The sequence below is a fragment of the Meleagris gallopavo genome, chromosome 13 (genome assembly GCF_000146605.3).
Source record: "Meleagris gallopavo isolate NT-WF06-2002-E0010 breed Aviagen turkey brand Nicholas breeding stock chromosome 13, Turkey_5.1, whole genome shotgun sequence".
NCBI lineage: Eukaryota > Metazoa > Chordata > Aves > Galliformes > Phasianidae > Meleagris > Meleagris gallopavo.
This window is the reverse complement of record NC_015023.2, coordinates 11,730,251-11,748,192: the sequence shown is the minus strand read 5'-3', so window position 1 is coordinate 11,748,192 and position 17,942 is coordinate 11,730,251. Positions and strand designations below refer to the sequence as shown.

General features: G+C 47.0%; 1 protein-coding gene across 3 annotated transcripts in view; it reads right to left on the bottom strand.

The window, feature by feature from the left end:
• Positions 1-940: 940 nt before the first annotated feature.
• LOC104912994 (nuclear pore complex protein Nup93-like) overlaps positions 941-17,942 on the bottom strand; it is a 53,643-nt gene continuing 36,641 nt past the window's right edge. For all 3 annotated transcript variants that reach the window (XM_010717921.3, XM_010717922.3, XM_010717923.3), the window contains exons 4-8: positions 11,417-11,479; positions 10,564-10,692; positions 4,611-4,685; positions 2,464-2,553; positions 941-1,101 (exon numbers count right to left, since the gene is read on the bottom strand). In XM_010717921.3, coding sequence (XP_010716223.1) covers positions 958-1,101; positions 2,464-2,553; positions 4,611-4,685; positions 10,564-10,692; positions 11,417-11,479 — 501 coding nt within the window. In that variant the 3' untranslated portion in view covers positions 941-957. The remainder of the gene's footprint in view (positions 1,102-2,463; positions 2,554-4,610; positions 4,686-10,563; positions 10,693-11,416; positions 11,480-17,942) is intronic.

The window sequence follows — 17,942 nt, the reverse complement described above, 5'->3', positions numbered from 1 at the left end:
AGTTTGAGGGGCCCAATTTCTACTCCAGGGTGGGTGCGGGGAGGGGGCCAACAGGGGCAAAAGGGCTGAGCCAGGAGGTGGAAACGTCCCTCCCCAGCGTGCCATATCAGTGCTCAGATGGCAGAACTACCTGTAACAAATGCCCACGCACTACTCTGCAGCTATTGTTAGCCTCTGAACCATCCTGCTAACATCATGTTGGCGGCTCTCTGACGAGAGACTTTGCTGTCCAGACTGTGGGAACACGCAGAAGGAACAGCTGTTACTGCCAGCCGGGGGATTCAGCCTTGGGCTCTCTCTCTACAGCCTTTCTGCCTGCTCCACGGCCTGCAACTCTGCAAACAGTCTCGTGGTCAAGGAGCTTAGGTCCCAACAACATTTGCTGATACAGACAGTAAGCCACTTTCCAGAGTCTGAAAATCATTGCTAAGAGTCTCAACTTCAACCTCCTGCAATTTTGCAAAAAACAAAAAACAAAAAAACACCTTCAGTGTAGAAACGGCACGATCAGAACCTGACTCACAGCACTGGCTTTCATCCCAGTGCTGTCCTCATTTCCAGCCAGCACTAGCTCCCAACAGGTAATCAGCATTCATAAAGGAAGTGTGGAAAAGCAGATTTTTTTTGTAGAGGGGAAAATACGTCTCTTTCCACAAGTGAAAAATCTTCACGTATCACCGTAGCAAATATAAAATATTTAAAGACAACACAGAAGAAGAATAAAAGATCTTTTTGTCTTCTAAACAAGCTCCCAATGGATTCAAGGCCTTTTTTGTTAAAAACAGTTTTTAACTAAAACAGTTTTATACTCAAGTGGCTGCTCAAAGCCCCTTAGAAGGGAAAGAGAGCAGACGTCTCTTATGAACAGCACGAAGCAAGCGACTTGTTGAAACGTCGCGCGCCACTGTGCCCAGTTAATGGGGAAATTCATCAGGCTGTGCTGTCCAAACACTCAGCTTACCTTTGTTCGAGGTAGCGCAGCGCCTGCCTCACAAACTCCATACGCACCTCCAGGTTGGTCCGGACATTCAGGACGTCGCTAGCAGAAACCAGGCGGACGCTGGTCATTTGTTTCACCATGGCCCACATCTCAGAGATGTTCTGTCAAAAGTCCACGCAACAGCAATTAGCAGAGAGGTGAAAAAGCACCCCTGTTTTGAGCTGTGCGGTGTTTTGATGCTTAAGCAAAGGAAAAAGGGATGGGTGTAACTTCAGTCAGTTTAGATTTGTGATGGAGACACTGGATGCCAGGTAAGCCCCTCCATCCTGCAGAACACAGACTTCTCTGCATAATGCTTGTGCCAGGTGCTGGCTCTAAATACTTTACCTGCAGCTATCATCCAGTACCAACAGTGGTTTCCCAAACTAGGCTGGGGATGTGGTGCTCAGACTCCACCCCATTTCTGGCCCAAATATCCCATTCTAAAAAAATACCACAGCATCCATAAAAATAATTGTTCTGGTTGCCATTGGAAAGCCGTGCAATCAGCTGTGATGAGAAATTTCTAAAGGACTTAGACAGAGACTCAGTTACAAAAAGAGGCTGAAAACCATCCAGGTTTGCTCATTCGCAAGGATGAGATCGTATCAGTATCTACAGGACCAGAGTATCCCTGCTGAAATGGCAAAACGCTGCGGAGTAACAGCACTGTTAGCTTCAGCAAGGGCAGGTGTTTGATCTCAGAGCTTCAAAGCAGCAAGAATACTGAAACTCGCCCTGGTGTCCCTAGCAAAGCAACAGAGCTGCTCAAAGCAAGGATACACGTCTGTAATTCTGATCTGATCCAAGCATTTGCCACTACTCAGCTTCCGCAGAGCCTTCTGCTCTCCCTGCCTGCAAAGTCCTTTCATGACTCGGCCATCCTGCAGGACTGCCCTCCAAGCATTTCTCAAAGAGAGCCAAGTTCGCACATTTGTTTTATGGGGTGGATCAAGGCAGCACAATTAAAGGAATGAGGAAAGAAAAGGAAAAGCAGGCAGATTATTCCTTTAAGGTCAAGCTTACAGACTTCGGCTGGCTTTATGCTTTGCTGTGGGAGCCTACTTCAGCTCTAGCAGTGGCTGATTGAACACCCTTCACCTACAGCTGTATGCACTCACAGGACAGCAGGAGGCCACACTTTGAAAACAGAACTCCAGAGAATCCATTTAAAATGGAAATTCTTTTTTTTTTTCTTTTTTTTTAACCCCCCCGACAGTTCATCAATCACGACAGGACTCCACAACGAAATCAAGTTCTTCTCTTCCTCATTTTGTTGAAATATTCACCATGACCAAGCTCATCACAGATGGGCACTCCTGTGCTAGAGAAGATTGCAGTCCTGGCTCTATTTGCTGTGGAACAGTGCGACTTTTTTTGGGGGGGGAGGGGGACAGTATCAGTACTTTTCCACCAATTTCAGCCGGCTGCTACACCTGAAAACAAATTAAACACATTTCCTTATGTTAACTTATCAGTAGTACCTTATCATCCAGTTCTGCAACAGTAGCACAAAGGTCCACCAGGTTAGGCTGCAGATGTCTATTCACTATCTTCTCATTATAAATATAAATCTGAAACATAATGAAAATAAGCGAGTTTAACAAAACCTCTTACTCTCCTTCCCCCTCCTCAGACACAGCAGCAGCAGAACCTAAACCAGGCTACAAGAAGAGCGTCCCCAGCAAGTCCCTTCTGCCCCCTCTCTCCTTTACTGCTTGTCGTTTGTGCAGAAGAGGAAGAGCCAACTGCACAGACTTCCACACTCCCTGAAGCCCAGGCCTGCCTGAAGGCCAGTAGCAACCCACCTGTGTGGGGCTTCTGCGCAGCAAGGCACTGCACTGAATGCCTCCTTAGAGTAATTGCAGCTAATTGCTGGAGGACAAAGATTCAGAAGAGACCTGACAAGCGAATGGCAGTGATAATCCCCTCTGCCACAGCCTCCTACCTGCTGCTATAAGAGAAATAGAATTTTACTGTTTATGGCAGAAGTATTCAGGCAACTGCAACAACGTGGGGAAATGAGAACAGAAAGTTTGCTCCTAAATCCTTCTATCCACTCCCACCCTTCTAACGTAAATCTTCGTCTAATTTTGCCTGCTTCTGCTATTGTTTATTCTACTCTCAGACCTTCCAGCTCCCTTTGGAATAACCAATCCCGATCCTGAAAAGGTACTGCTGTCATACTTTAACTATACTTCAATGTTTCCAGCATGCAAATGAGATGCTGAGCTCAAGACTGTGAACAGAACCTAGCATCAGTGAAATCACATACATGGTTTTCACTGTGTTCCTGTGATACAGTTTGAGCTGCCCGTGAAGGATAAATTTCAGCCCAATTAAAACACATTGTCAGACAGCTTAGCAGCAGCCAGGATATGAAATCCTAGGTCTCCTAGCTCCCTGCTGGAACCTACAGCAGCCCCATCCAGGAGCAGCTCTGAAGCCCAGATGTTCTTGCACTTAAGCAGGGGGCCAAGAAGAGTTTGGCTGGGGCTGCTTCTCCAAGGGGCCTGCTGGGGGCACGCAGCAGTGCTGGAATTGTGCTGCCGGCAGAACCCTGCCCACCAATGCCATGCTTTCACGGCACACTACCAGCACCCTGCAGCAGCTGGCAATGATACAGCACACCTACAGGGGGGAGACTGCGACTCCGTGGCCACCCCAGGGCTGGCACTGCTCATGGGCTGAGCTTCCTACATTTGCAAAGCATCCGGGAGCAATGCTGACAGCCTGAAAGCATGGATGTAATTACACCACATGAAGACCCTTAATGCAGGATTACGGTAGAGACGGAACAAATTAATGCACTAATAATAACCACTAAATCAAATATACACTTTATCAGCAGTACTGTGCACCTTATTTTGTGATTCATTTCCCCAAACGGTTGCCATAACTGAATGCAGGCAGTAAAACAGATGCACAAGCTGCTATCTGGCTCAGCACAGCCCGAGCCAAGGCGCACAATGACGGTAATTGTGTGCAAATCAGGCAGCGCTCTGTCTGTGCACCTTCACATACTCCAATTTGAAAAATCAAGTCCTCTTTCATTTCGTTTCTGTCAGCGCTGGTAAACAGATTGTCTCAACTAACAAAAGTAACAGCTCTGTTACGTAAAGCTTTATCAGCTTTCCTTGTAAGTTTCAGCAGGAGCCTAATGCCCCCAGACATCAGCTCACAGCTGAGGCTCTGCGGCCCCTCATCGGTGCTCCTGTTAAAAGGAGATGCAACGTGACAACTGTCAGGATTAAGACCTCAGCACGTTTTCCCCTGAACGCAGGCATCAGAAAGCTGATCTTCCACATGTGAGAAGGAAGGGAATGTGGACTCTTCATTTACATAACATCACACTTTGTCACGAACCCCAAGAAACACTTTTTGAAAGGTTAAAAGCTTCCATTCCCTATACAAGCCAAAATGACTCCTGCAGTCTCATAACTTGTTCCAGATCTCCTCTGGACACAAATACTGTCGGAGACAGAGGAGTACATCCCCAAACAAGTCAGATCAGCCTTCTGTAGTTCTGACTGCACTTTAACCCAGGGCAGACATCCCCACGCTGCACCTTCCACACCATTTAGACACCCAGTGCCCAGACGTTTCCTTCCCCCGCCCCCAGCACACCCACCTGACGTGCATACGCCATCTCCACGCTGTCCAGAGAGCTGCGGCCTGGAGGGCCCGACTCACCGACATAGCTGGGCTGTGGAACAGCAAGCAGAAAGGTTGTCACACATCTGGTTGTTTCTCCTTCTCCAGTGCAGTCAAACTCATCGGTCTGCACTTGCACCTTCTACGTCAGCCTTCTGAGTGTTTTATGCAGAAGGGATACGGCTGCTGCAGTGCATTTAACCGTTTATCTACTCCCAAAGAAAAACAAAACCGAAACAACCCACGTTCCTGACAATGTAGCAGGTTTTGAAGCTTTCTGTGGAGCAGAAAGCATACTGTTACTGCCTGTTATCTTCCTAATGCTACCTAATACCAACTATTACCTTCCTAATATAACTTCAGCTTTCCCAGCTGAGAGGAACCCAGCTTAGGCACAAACCAACCATCAGCTCTCTAGAACATCAGTGTATCACGTTAGTGTTCTATAGCTGCACTTCTTTGGCTTTGATTCCTGGAAGGTTACTTACTGTCATGTTTGGTAACTCACTGCATATGAGCTCCCATAGAGCTTACTCCAAGACTGAAATGCTTCAGTTAGAGAGATGGGGGACAGGCAAGAGTCAGAGCAGGGAATGTCTGCCCTCTTCCCTAAAACTCAGAAGATAATACTGCCATAATATTCCAACGCCACACCAAGCCATCCCTGCAAACATTCCCACAAGTCACATGTGTGTTTTTAGTACAGCACCACTACACACAAATGTCCACTGCCGGAGGGAGGGAAGAAAACTCTCATGTGTGCAATGCTCTTCGATGCTTCCAGCCACCTCCACGTGTAATTATTCTAGAGTTTCAAGTCTAGGTTTTGAAAAATAAAGTGCAACCATTTTAAAGACAGATCCCTTTGAGGTGAACACTCCTTTAATATCAGCTGCTGCTCAGCTAGCGCTAGAGCCACGACAGTCTGAAGATAAAAGCAAGCCAAGCTTAGTACAGAAGTATCGTATTCATTATTAAGCCAGCTGACATAGCTGGGGCATGGGAGGAGGAAGAGACAAGCTTTTAGGAAAACAAGTCAGTGTTCAGGGCTGAGAGCAAAACTGGCTGTGGCTAGCTGCTGCCTTAGTGCATCCTACCAGCACTGCAGCTTTGCTTGCCTTACACCAGCAATCTGGGACGTCAGTACCTCAGCATATAGACATGATCACTGCCAGGAACTGCCTGAGGATATGTCCTAGTGCTACCTGGAAGAGCTCTGCTCAGTAAGACTGACTCACCTCCCATACGAAGAAACAGCACAATGACCAAACACAGCAGTAAAACCATTGTTTGCAGCCTTATGGTGTCATGCTGTGACAAGGAGGACCAAGACTCCCCAGTGACCTAGCTGACATGGATTTCAGGAGAAGGACCACTGCTTTCTTGTGACAAGGGAGGTTTAGGTTGGATATTAGGAGGAAGTTTTTCCCCCAGGGGGTGGTGAGGCAGTGGAACAGGTTGCCCAAGGAGGCTGTGGATGCCCCATCCCTGCAGGCATTCAAGGCCAGGCTGGATGTGGCTCTGGGCAGCCTGGGCTGCTGGTTGGTGACCTGCACACAGCAGGGGGTTGGAACCAGATGATCATTGTGGGCTTTTTCAACCTAGGCCATTCTAGGATTCTATGACCTGGCTGGCCCAGACTTCAGGAGAAGATCTGAGAAAGGGGAGCCTGCCTTGTGACAATAACAACTTCTTGTTTCAAACAGGATGAGCTGCAGGTATAGCCTTCAAAAGAAGACATCTTTCTGGTGTATCCCAGCTTTGAAAAGAAACACCACAAAGCTGTGAATTTGCTCTGCACAGTGATGCACCTGGGAAGCACTGAGAGATTGCTTTCAAGTGGTAGCTGGTATTTTCTATTGAGTACCACTGCCCTTACACTCCTGAGTACACGCTGCTGCAAACGGCCCCGACCCAGAGCTCTGAAGAGGCCAATTTTATCAATTCAACAGTGAATGACAAATGAAGTCTCATGACTGTGAAAGCTGTTCTAAGCTAGCTGGACATTTATATGTGAAGGTAAGAGTATTGACCTCTGTTCATAAATTGTAAGAAATGTGTGCTATTTGTGATTCGTGCTTTTGTGCTGTTGACTACAAATTTTTTTTTCATTTTTGTCCCTGAAAAGAGATAAGTGAAGGCATCAGAGATGAAACAGGACAACCTTTAAATTGCCAGACTTCATTTATCACTGCATTCATTTCTCAGTAGCAGCACAATGCAAACGATGTCCATCGGGCAATAAAACCAGATGCATTTAGACCGTAGGCAGCATAACCAAAATGCTTCACAAAAAAAAAAAAAAAAAAAAAAATCAATCCCACTTCCCTTTTGCAGCTAAACTTCTACTAAAAATATTCTTAATGGGACCCATACTCAGAAGTACTTACACCTTAGTGCCAACTCATCTGACACAAATTCCTTTAAACCCACCTAAAAACGACTCATTCTTTGTTCTACAGAACAAAGAGGCTGGGCTGTTAAAGCAGGTTTCCTGGGAAACAGACGTGATGGCAAAAATACTTCCAAGCCTCTCCTACGCTGTGCGAGACAAACTGCAGAGCTATTTAAAGTAACACTAAATTATGGATGTTGTCATTAAATACTGATGAGGTTTCATCTCCTGAAGCAAGGGAAGAAGGGACCGTTTTGACTCGGTGTCACTTTTCAACCAGTGCTCTGACATCAGAAATGTAAAGGCTGGGGTTTATTTAGTGACTCTGAATCCCTTCCCTCCTGCTGCACTGAGCTGTGTGACTGACATGCTACAACCCTCAGGTGAGGATCTGAATTCAGAAATGCACATCTGCAGCTAAAGAACAAATACTCTGGGTTTTCTGCTTTTGTTGGTTTCCCTTTCTTCCCCTCTGGTCGTAGCTTTGCCCTAGCTGCTATGCTTTGAGCATCACTTGCTAACAATAGGCCCCACCTGAGAACTGACACACTGTAAGTGAACTCTTCATTGCCCACTACCAGCTTGGCCCTTCAGCAGGAAAGGAAAAATCAGGAATACCAGAACTTGCCTTGCATTCCTTACGTTTTTCTTTCCTGTGGCTATGGCTAGTTAATTTCTTAAGTTTTTTCCATCCCATACTTGTATCTTGGCTTTCTCTGCAGCTGGCAATCCCTGTCTGAACCGGCAAACCCCACAGCTTAGGAGTTCTGGGGAAGGGGAAAACATCCTTTGGCAGCAAGTCAGAGCTTATTGAGTTCTCAAGGAAGGAAAAGGTTATGAGAGCTGTGTCAAGAACAGCAGCCAGAAGCATACCTGAAGAATCATGTTTTAGGTCAGCTTCTTGAGCAGAATTGGAGCAGCAAATGCAAACAAGGCAAAGTGAGTAATGCTGCAGAAATGCTCACATCTCCATGTATCCACAGTCTGATGTTTCTTGCACGGCTTGCGCTGCTTCTGTCAATCCCATTTGCTTCTCCAGGCCTTGAATTTAGGTCTTTCCAAAAGATTCTTCAGAGCTATAGCCCTTTTTTCTACATCACCCATTCGCAAAAACTGCAATTAGACTGCACTACCATCACCTTCGTATCTTTAAATTCATTTAGCCTAACAACGCTGCATTTCAAAGGAGCCCTCCTTCATCTGCACTCAGCCGAGCATTCAGCCGCAGGCACAGAAAGCTGCATTATTCATCACCCTCATCTGCATATGCACATTCCTCAGCAGAAGGCTGGGCAGACATTTTGTCAGCACTCCAAACGCCTTGGCCACTGGATGCAGTGCGGGGCCACGCGGGAGCCTGAGGAACAGCACTTAGCTGCTGAGTGCTCAGCCAGGAGCTCCCCCCTCTTCCCCAGAAGCACCTCATTATTAATCCTGCTTCTCCCGTACAGGAACAGGGCCAGGCTGGAGGACAAGGCGGAGCAGAAAGTCCTAATGGAAAGTCCTGTGCTAGCTTCTTCAAAACACGAGCTTTGCCTGTTAATTGGTCTTATTTCCATGAATGATGTGTTGGTATTTCGCTCTGCCCAAATTAGCCTGCCCAAAGCTTGAGAATTGGCTTGCAGGCAGGCCGGTCCCCTGCTGCGCTTGGATCTGTGCCTTTTCAGTTGATTCTCCATCTCCAGAGGACATCAATTAAACCTCTACTATATTCTACAGGCTGCGTCTGTTTGTGTCACGCACACAAAAAACTTATTTGACTGGAACAAGGCTTTAGAAGAACAACCTGCTGTGGGAGGCTACGTAACAGGCTTTTAACACAGTAGCTGCACTTCAAACCTCTCAGACCTTTGACTTCTTGAGGCTAAGACTGGAAAGCATCAAGGATTTTAAATGCTCTTGAAATGACACACCGATACCACCAGCTCTTTGAAAGAGAAAGAGGAGCATTACTGAGTGATAGCATACACTGAGTCTTTAAACTCATTCATGGAAACTATGAGGATTTCCTTCCCTCCCACCAATTTGGCACTTGGCATCTCACGTGTTAGTACCCAATTTGATACTGAAACATCAGAAAAGGGGTTTTTGGCTTTGCAGAGCAGGTTGTTATATTGCTTCTTTTAGCAGCCAATATCCATGCCTACAAAGGAAAACCCCGCACCAATAACTCACACAAAATCAAAAGGTGTTAGAATAGCTGCCAAGGCTTCAGACTCGCATCCTAAAAGAATAGGCTAGCTGTTCCTAGTTTGAGATTAACTCAGCCTGCATTATTCAACATTTCTAATATTGGAATGGCAGACAGCCCTCTGAGATGTCACAGTAAAGTGTCAGTAAAATACATTCTGGGGAAGATAGATAGCTTCTATAAAGAGCTATATAATAACCAGGATTAACCTATATTTAAAAGAACAGTAATCAGAAAGGGACATTTCATTAACAACTTTAATTATTTCCAAATCCCTATACAGGTCGTAGCCCATTAACACCAAGGGCTTTTACTTTATATTAATGCAGTTTGCAGCTCTGTAAGTCACCCCAAGGAAGGAGAACATTGAAAAGAAGTGGAAGGGCAGGGGGAAGATGGCTATAAAAAAACCTGGGCCTCTCTCCTGGCCTGAAAGCGCAGCAACACGCCTCCCCTTGTTATTCCTCTCCTCTCAAGGTGACAGATTTCACAGAGCACCGTGCTGGGGCTGGGATCCAACTTTGTGCTCCAGGGATCCCAGCTGATGCCTGATGCCCTGGCTCCGAGCAGTGGGATTCCCGCAGCTCTGCACAGAGCCAGGCCTTCTGCCAGCAGCACTGCAGAGCTTTCTTTAAGACAAATTATAAAGTTTGCAATTGTAACACAGCATAAGGAATGTTTTAAGCTGCTAGTCTATACCTCTTCATATCAAATAAGGTCTGTCTTGCTCAAAGGATCTGATCGCCACTGGATTAACCTTGAACTGCCAGATGCCAGCAGTCTTAGAGGAACAAAGCATCCAGCTGCACTCAGTGAGAGATGAAGGTAAAAGGAAAGCATGCTCCCTTTGGCTTTGAATATTTTGAAACCCAAGAGAATTCCACAGCCTTCTACAAAAGGCACAAGTCCTGGCTAGGAAACAGCAATAATAGAAAGACATTGTATGACCCGTGTGTGAGCACAGTTACACCTGAGAAACTGACTGGTTTCATTCGTGCTGCAAAGCCTTCCTGAAGGAGAAGTTCACTACAAGGTGTTTTCTGTCTCTGGGTGTATCGATCTGATATGCATTAGCATGACTAAGCTGCCACCTTGCACATAAAAAATTGCTTCAGCAATAAGCAGTTCTGTTGCCTGTGCCAAGCAGTCAATAAGAACAAAGATTTGATACTTCAGCAGACAGTGCACTCTACTAGTCGCAGCCATTTTGAAATTAAAAAGAGTTTTGATATTGCTTATTTTCAACAGAAATGAACTACAGAAGAAGCCGGAGGTAGTTTCAGCAGTGTTGGAGTGACAGCTGCATGCAGTGCACGGCTATGCAGTGTTTGAAAAGACAGTTACCTCACTTTCCTGGGTGAAATCGAGAGCATCATCTCCAGATGCAAGCAGAGTATGAAGAATCCTCTGTTTTACCTGCTCCCATTCAACCAGCATCGACTCTCGGTGATACTCTTCTGCCATGGCAAAAGTCTGTTGTATAAGATATCGCATTAGGATACAGAAGATGCTTCTCTGGCGTTCCTGTCATCACTGATGTGATGCTAGCTAGCAGCCTCAGCTATACACTATAATATAAAACCATTTTCTATTTTCATGATGGAATGTAGGTCTTCTCTTCCCCTATAATCATTTCAACAGGGTTTTAAATATGCTTCAGTAATTATAGAGTAATTATATGTAATTAAAATAATTTAATAATGCAGAAGTACTATTTCTTATAATTAAGAAAACAAAAATACAAACTGATGCCCCAAGAGTACACGTAGGGAAACAACTTAACCTCAGTGCTAGGAATGCAATGACACTTCTGAGCAGCAGACTTAAGACAAACAACAGGAAGCATTTTTCCACACTGCATAATTCAGAAGGGAAAAATCACTGCCCTGAATATGACATACCGAAAGCCTAAAGAGATTCAGGGACTTTGAGATGAATTTTGCATCAGACATCTTCCATCTCAGAACATCCTCAAATCAGTGATTTGCTCAGAGCAGAGGAGATAAAGTGGGGAAAGTCCACCCGATATTTTTTCCCCATCTAGATGGCTTAGGCATTGGTCCCTTTTGAGGGCAGAAATTCAAGCTCTACAGAACTCTTCTGAGTCTAAGAAACTAAGTTCCTCAAGATCTACTTCTCTTTTTTTTTTTTTCCTCCTTGTTTGCTTAAAGGAAAAAGGCACTTGCTTCCAACTTACCCTCTTCCTAGACTCTTCGATGGCTGACAGCAATGCATTGTCCTTCTCATTCTTCAGGAATCCCTGCAAAAAAAGAAAAGCAGAGCATCAACCAGTAAGTATTCCTGTGCTAACATCAGATCCGCACTGCACCACTCAGCTCATCCTGCAGCTCCCCTCAGTCCACTCCTGAGAAGTTTAAAGGTCACTTTGCTTCACCAGAGATACAGCAAGATGTCCATACAGAGCAACAGGAAAATGAAAATACATTAATCCCGTTTTAATATGCATTAAATCCCAGCGAAATGTCCTGCTTCCATTCCCTTTTATCTCTGTCCCAGCAAGCACCTCCTCTTGCTCTCCATTTGAGGGAGCTGGGATGAAAGCTAGGTAGGAGTGATAAGCCAAGATAAGACTGTTGGAGTTGAGTAGGGTAAAAAGAAAGAAGAAAGGCTCTGACTCGGCAGCTTCAGGCAGGAGTGAAGCTCTGGGAGGCCCAACGGGAACTGTGAAAAAGCTTTAAAAATAATCAGTTGAAAAAAGATGGAAAGCAGCTGGAGAGAACACAGGAGGAGTTTACAGCACCATCTCTTTCCTCACATACAGTGGGAGTGGTTAAAAAATATTTACACTTTTGATTTACCAATACATCTCAAAGCAGGTCAGGTGTACATGAACAGATTGGCTCCAATGAGCTGTATTTTCTTACCTTCTATACTGCTTTTGTGACCCATAGCAGGAAGTTGAAGATACCCTGAGCTCAGAGCACATAGCTATAGGGTAAGCTGCAGGGATACATGGGCAACAAACGGGAAACCTTTATTACACCCTGACCTGAACAGCTTTATTTTATACTTTCAGCAATTAAACAAATCTACATGATTTGCACTTCCAAACTTCAGTTTAAACATTATTTGAAACAGGAAAAAAAAGTTTTTGCTTCCCTCTGAAGTAACCAGCTGTAACACGTTACCACCACCAAGTGCTAACATCTTAACAGTCTGTATGCCTGCTCCAGAGACCTAAGGAGAGACCGCTGACAACAGGAGGGAGCAGGAACGCAACGCACTGCACTTTGTGCTTTTACACTAGGGATTCACAGCACAGCCTGCTGCCACAGGGCTGGCACCTCTGCGAAAGTCTATTTACAGTGAATCTTGAGAACTGCCCTGTCGCTGCATTAAACAGCCACAGATATGAGCTCGCTGCTTACCTCGGTCTGAGAGGCAGGGAAGGTTTGAAGTTTCTCAGAAATGAAGATAATTGGTAGAAAACTCAGCCAGCACAGGTGTGCTGTGTGCCTGCACTACCCAGCATCACAAGAAAAGGCACTGTGCCCTTTCCCTCTGAGATCCACACAGTGAACCATACCTGGGCAGGACATCCGACCCCTTCAGCTGGATCCAGGAACACCACCTGTCTGTGCAGCAGGCAAAGAACTGCAACCCCCTGAGACAGAGCAGGATGTGGTTCTCCTAGAAGTAGCCCTGGAATTCCTTGAATTATACATGGGAGAAGTGCTCCTTGAACACAGCCTACTTCTCACTTTCTCCACCACGTCCCACTTCTATTTTACAATTATGCCCACAAAGAAATCATAGTCTCAGCCTGAAAAGGGGAAGCTAAACGCAGATCTTTGCACGTGCCTGAGTACCAGGAACAGCAGCAGCTGTGACTGAGCCAGGCCAGCAGCTGAGCTGCAGGTGAGGTGGGGAGGGAGAGGACTTGGCTTCCTTAGCTTTGGCCTCACAGGTTGGGGGTGTCTGGGAGAGAAACCATTGTGAGTGTTATCTGTTTTTTTCCTGCCCCTTCCCCATATCAGAGACCTGTGGGCTTCCAAATTTCAGCAGATCCATTTAAGGGATTTTATTACACTGAATGTCGACTAGAAAATGAGCATAGTCCATCGCAATCCCAAAACTGCAGTAAGCAAACAAAGATCTTTGCATATCTCAGATATTACCCCAGTGTCTCACAGACAGAAAGCACATCCAGCAAGGCTGCCCTATGCCTGGTGCTGTGCACGGCCATAGGATGGCAACTGCTGCTTTGGTTGCTTGCAGGCTGATTGCTACACCGCAGAACAGGGACTTTCCTCACCTGGAGTTGAGCTTCCTGACAGCGCTTCTGCTGAGGCCAAACAACAGCTCTCACAGCGTCACTCTAGGCGTGAGGAGCCAGAACTGCACGCTCAGAAGCACGCGTCCAGCCGCTGTACCCAGTACTGATCCCTCGGGCTTCCCGCACTGCCACCTAGCGGCGTGCCGTGCTCCCATCACAGCACACTTAGGCTTCCCTTCGCTCGCACCTCGTCCCACGTGCTTTAAGGAAAAGCAGAGCTCCCTGGAACAAGGGAGGCAGGAACATGAAAGAACTGCATTTCATATTCCGGTCCCCAGAATCTCAGGCCACGGAAAAGCATTAAGGGTTTGCAGACCCATGGAGAGCACTGCGTTGTACCTGCTGAGCACGCCTGCCCTACAAGCTCTCTGCAGCCCCAGAGGCAGGGGTGACCTTGGCACCAACTTACAGACTACAGCAGGGAGAAGCGGCGCACAGCACGGGGGTGCTGCCCAACTGCAGGAGCTGCCCCGTGCAGGGAGGTGCTGTTGACAAGGAGCACTGCTGCTGCTTCGTATCTGATACCCAAAGACAGAAACAGAACAGGTACTGTTAGGAGACAAAAGCCATTTCACAGCAGCGGATGGCAAGGATAGGGATAGCCAACACGAGCACTGCTCAAACCTCCGGCTGAAATCCTCACCTTGCGGCTCTCGCACACAGTCTCTGTCACAGCAGGGATTAAAACAAAACCATATCTTAATTCCCTGAGGCAGGTTTCCACAGGAAGCTCATGGAGCCCTGACGTCACACCCCCTCTCCTACTCCAAGCAGCAAGCGGCTGCCTGGCACTGAATTTCCCTCTGTGTTCCTGCAGTACACCAACATGCTCTCCCTGCACCTTGCTGGGAAGGGAAGCAGCACATCTCTCTTCCATCACTCTCTACAACACTTGCTGCTGTATCCTAAGCTTGATTTGTGCAGTATCTGCTTGGAAGATGTTTGCAAAACAGTGACAGGGATGTGGAAATACACCCACTCTCCCACCTCCAGCTTCCCTCTTCCCAGCTAGTCTCATTCTCAATCCCCATTTACTCCTGCAGATCTCCTGGCACTCAGCATCCTTCCCCAGCACATTACAGCTCCTCTTGGATTTCTCCTATCCCATGGATTCCAGCTTTATCTTCTCACCACCTCCTCACTGAAGCCCAGCCTTGCTGAGCTGTGCCATACCAAACCCCAGCCTCCCTCTGCTACTCCCGCACTCACTCCTACCTTCCAGCATCCAGGGAGCCTTGCTCCCCACCCATTCCTCCCATCTACTGCACCCAACCTCCAGCTCTGGCTGCCCTTCAGCATTCGGAAGAGAGGACTGCCTGCAGCTGGGCTCCAGGATTGAGACTGCAGAGGTGGTGGAGGTGCACGCAGAGGACTCCCACGGACCCTGGCCAGCCCAGTGCAATGGTAGGGAGAACGTGGCAGTGGAGGAGGCTTTCAAAGTGCATCAGTAGGTGCTTTGTGCAGCAGAAAGGGCTATAGCAGCAATTGCATATGACATGCATTTTGCAATCTTCATCTACAAGGCTTTCTTACCTTCGGTTTCATTTGAAAATTAACGTGGGTGAGGAGGATGAGGTGAGGGTGAAGGCAAAGCACAACGCACTGCCTGGGGAGACATCGTTGCCTGAAGGCAGCATTCTCCAACTGCAAAACAGTTGCCAAGACTCACCCAAGAGGATGAGCTGAGGGGTGCCCCAGGGGAGGCTGTGCCAGGAACCAGCACCTACCTCGCTCCAGCCCAAATTCCACAGGAAAATGTTTCAGGAACCAATTCATTATCTGTACAGAAGGACATGCACACACTGAGGGGCTCTTTCTGACAGGAGATGGAAAGTCTCTCCCGTTTACTGCAGTAAATGAGGTTAGTAAACTCTCTTCTGGCTGATAGAAGTCTCTTAATTACTTCCATCAGTCAGGCCATACTTTCAATGCTTGATCTTAGTATTCAAGCTGTCAAGAGAAGGCCGATGTTGCCAAATAGAGCGCTGAAGCTGTGGACGTTGACAGGGATGGTTACTTTCACTGGCAGGGGAAGAAAGGAGAAAATGAAATTAACAATCTGGGACCATTTCAAGTCAATTGCTCTTTGAAGAAAACATTTTCAAGTGCTGGATTTCCAGTTGATCCAGTGAATCCTTCAAAGGATCAGCAGGGATGATAATCATACCACTAACAAACATCATTCTCGAGCAGTGGGAACAGTAGCTCCAGTTAAAGGATCTGATGTAATTATCTCTACCAGTACTTTGTTTTGTGTGTGGGTTGTTGTTGTTGTTGTTTTTTTAAAGGAAGGGCTGAGAATGTCACAGCTGCATACAAATCAATGCCTTCAATCCAGTCTGCATAACAAATTGCCACCTTGGAGAGATGGGATGGAGCCTTAGGAAGGAATCCCCTTGTTAAACAGCACGTTCTCACCCCAGCAGCATGGGGAAACGTGCCTCTCCCCATCTAACGTAGGAAGTGCAAATGGTAAAGCCCAAGTCTGACCTCTTTACAAGCACTCAGTTCCAGGGTCTAGTTAGAGGAAAGTCCTCCCAGTTTAACAAAGCTAATGTTTGTAAACATTTTCTACAAAATTAATTCACTGTTGACTAAATAGGAGAAACCAGGGAAAACCAGAAGGGCTTCTAGTTTGCTAAGGCCCAAGAGCCAGTCGTTGCATTTGTTCATTCAAAGGAACAGCTGCATTGGAGAGAAATCTATGGGAACTGCTAGCTAGCAGTGCAGCCAACTGCTGGGCTTGGGGAAGGCCCTGTTACCTGCCTTCCCCGCAGACCCACTGAACCCTATCCATGCACACAGTGCTCCATGCTCACAGCTAGCACTCCCACTTGACTCCCATGGAAGCACAGGCAGGAGAGCTCTTCTTGCCCCACAGGCAGACAGAATTTCAATGGCAGCAAGTCATGAAAATATACAAACCTGGCTCAAGCTCTGCTCGCAATGGTTTTAAAGATCATAGCAATTCTAAAGCAGCTGACGCTCTGCTCCAGCAAGACCAGATTTTGCAAAGCTGCAGCATGCCCAGCAGGAGCAGCAGAGCAGTTCCTTTCTCCTGTAGCAGCAAGTCAGTGCGTGCAGCACTGCAAAGGATGCAATGCACTCATAGGAAAAGCACCTTGCAGGAGACAGAGCAGTACCAGCAGCCTGGTAAGCTTTCTAGGTGCCTCCCTGTGGAAGTGGAAAATACACTGCATTAATCTTGGCACGGGGACAAGACCTACCATCGGCATGGCAGCGATGTGACACTCAGAACTGAATGGTGCCTTTAATCTGCATTGTGCGGTGAGCCTTAGGCAAATACGCATAAGCAAAGTGCTCGCTGCCCTAAGCTAATACCAGCAGTACAAGAATCTCCTACATTTGTGAGTTATTTTAGCAGTTTAGACTGTTTGATTTGCTAAACTCAAGCAGTTTTCACAGTAATCTTCAGACCATAGCCAGGAACACAGGATTTTGTTGCGTTGGATAAATATCATTATTCCTTCTGGCCAAGATGGCAGAACTCCAGCTGCCAAAGCAGTGCTCCTCATGAAGGCAGTGCACCTCCAACAGGAGCAGAGAACTGGGAGTGCACTCTCCAACACTGGCTGTGACCATCTCCAGCTGGGAAGGTGCTCTTGGAGAGCAGAACCTGGCGCAGCACTTTGCTCCTGCTGCAGCAGGAGGGGCCAAACACAGCAGAGTAGTCTGCAAAAATTAGAAATCCCAGCATAGCGATACGACTGGGTGAAGTGGGGCACCAGCTTTCAACAAACAACTATACACACACACACACCCCTAACATATGCTATGTTAGGTGTAAGTTTATCAACCACCATATCTATCACTGACGTACCTGATTATTACTGTATTTATAAATGTTTATTCCACATGTTATGTCCATCTCCTCCATCACACCCAGATGCTGCCGCTGTTGCACACAATACTCTTTCCATCCCAGGCTCTGGAGGCCTCTGCTGTGTCACATTGAGATGCACAGGGGAATGCTGGTAGAACTGGTTTTAACATGGACTTTCCAAAGTCCAATGCTTTAATGGCAAAACACATAACGCTTTTTCTAATGTAAAATTTTAGAATAAAGGAGTTCAGAGTGAGGCTCTACTCTGCATACAATTATTACCCTTCATGGCATGGATCAGCTGAGGCACTAACTGCCAATGTAGCATAAGAACAGCGGGAGGAACCGCACTGCCTTCCCAGTGCCCCCCCTCCTTCTCCTCCCCAAGCCCTGCATTCCTGCCTCCCCACGATGCCCTGGGGAGCTGTGGGCCCACCAGCAGCACGCTTGGCACCATGCTTTGCCATCAGGCCCATGACAGAGGGGCTGCATCAGCACAGGAGCTGAGCTCCTCCAGCAGGTTCCCAAATGCTTGGTGAGTCGCTCTGAGATGCAGAGCAGTGGTCTCATGCTGCCACGAGC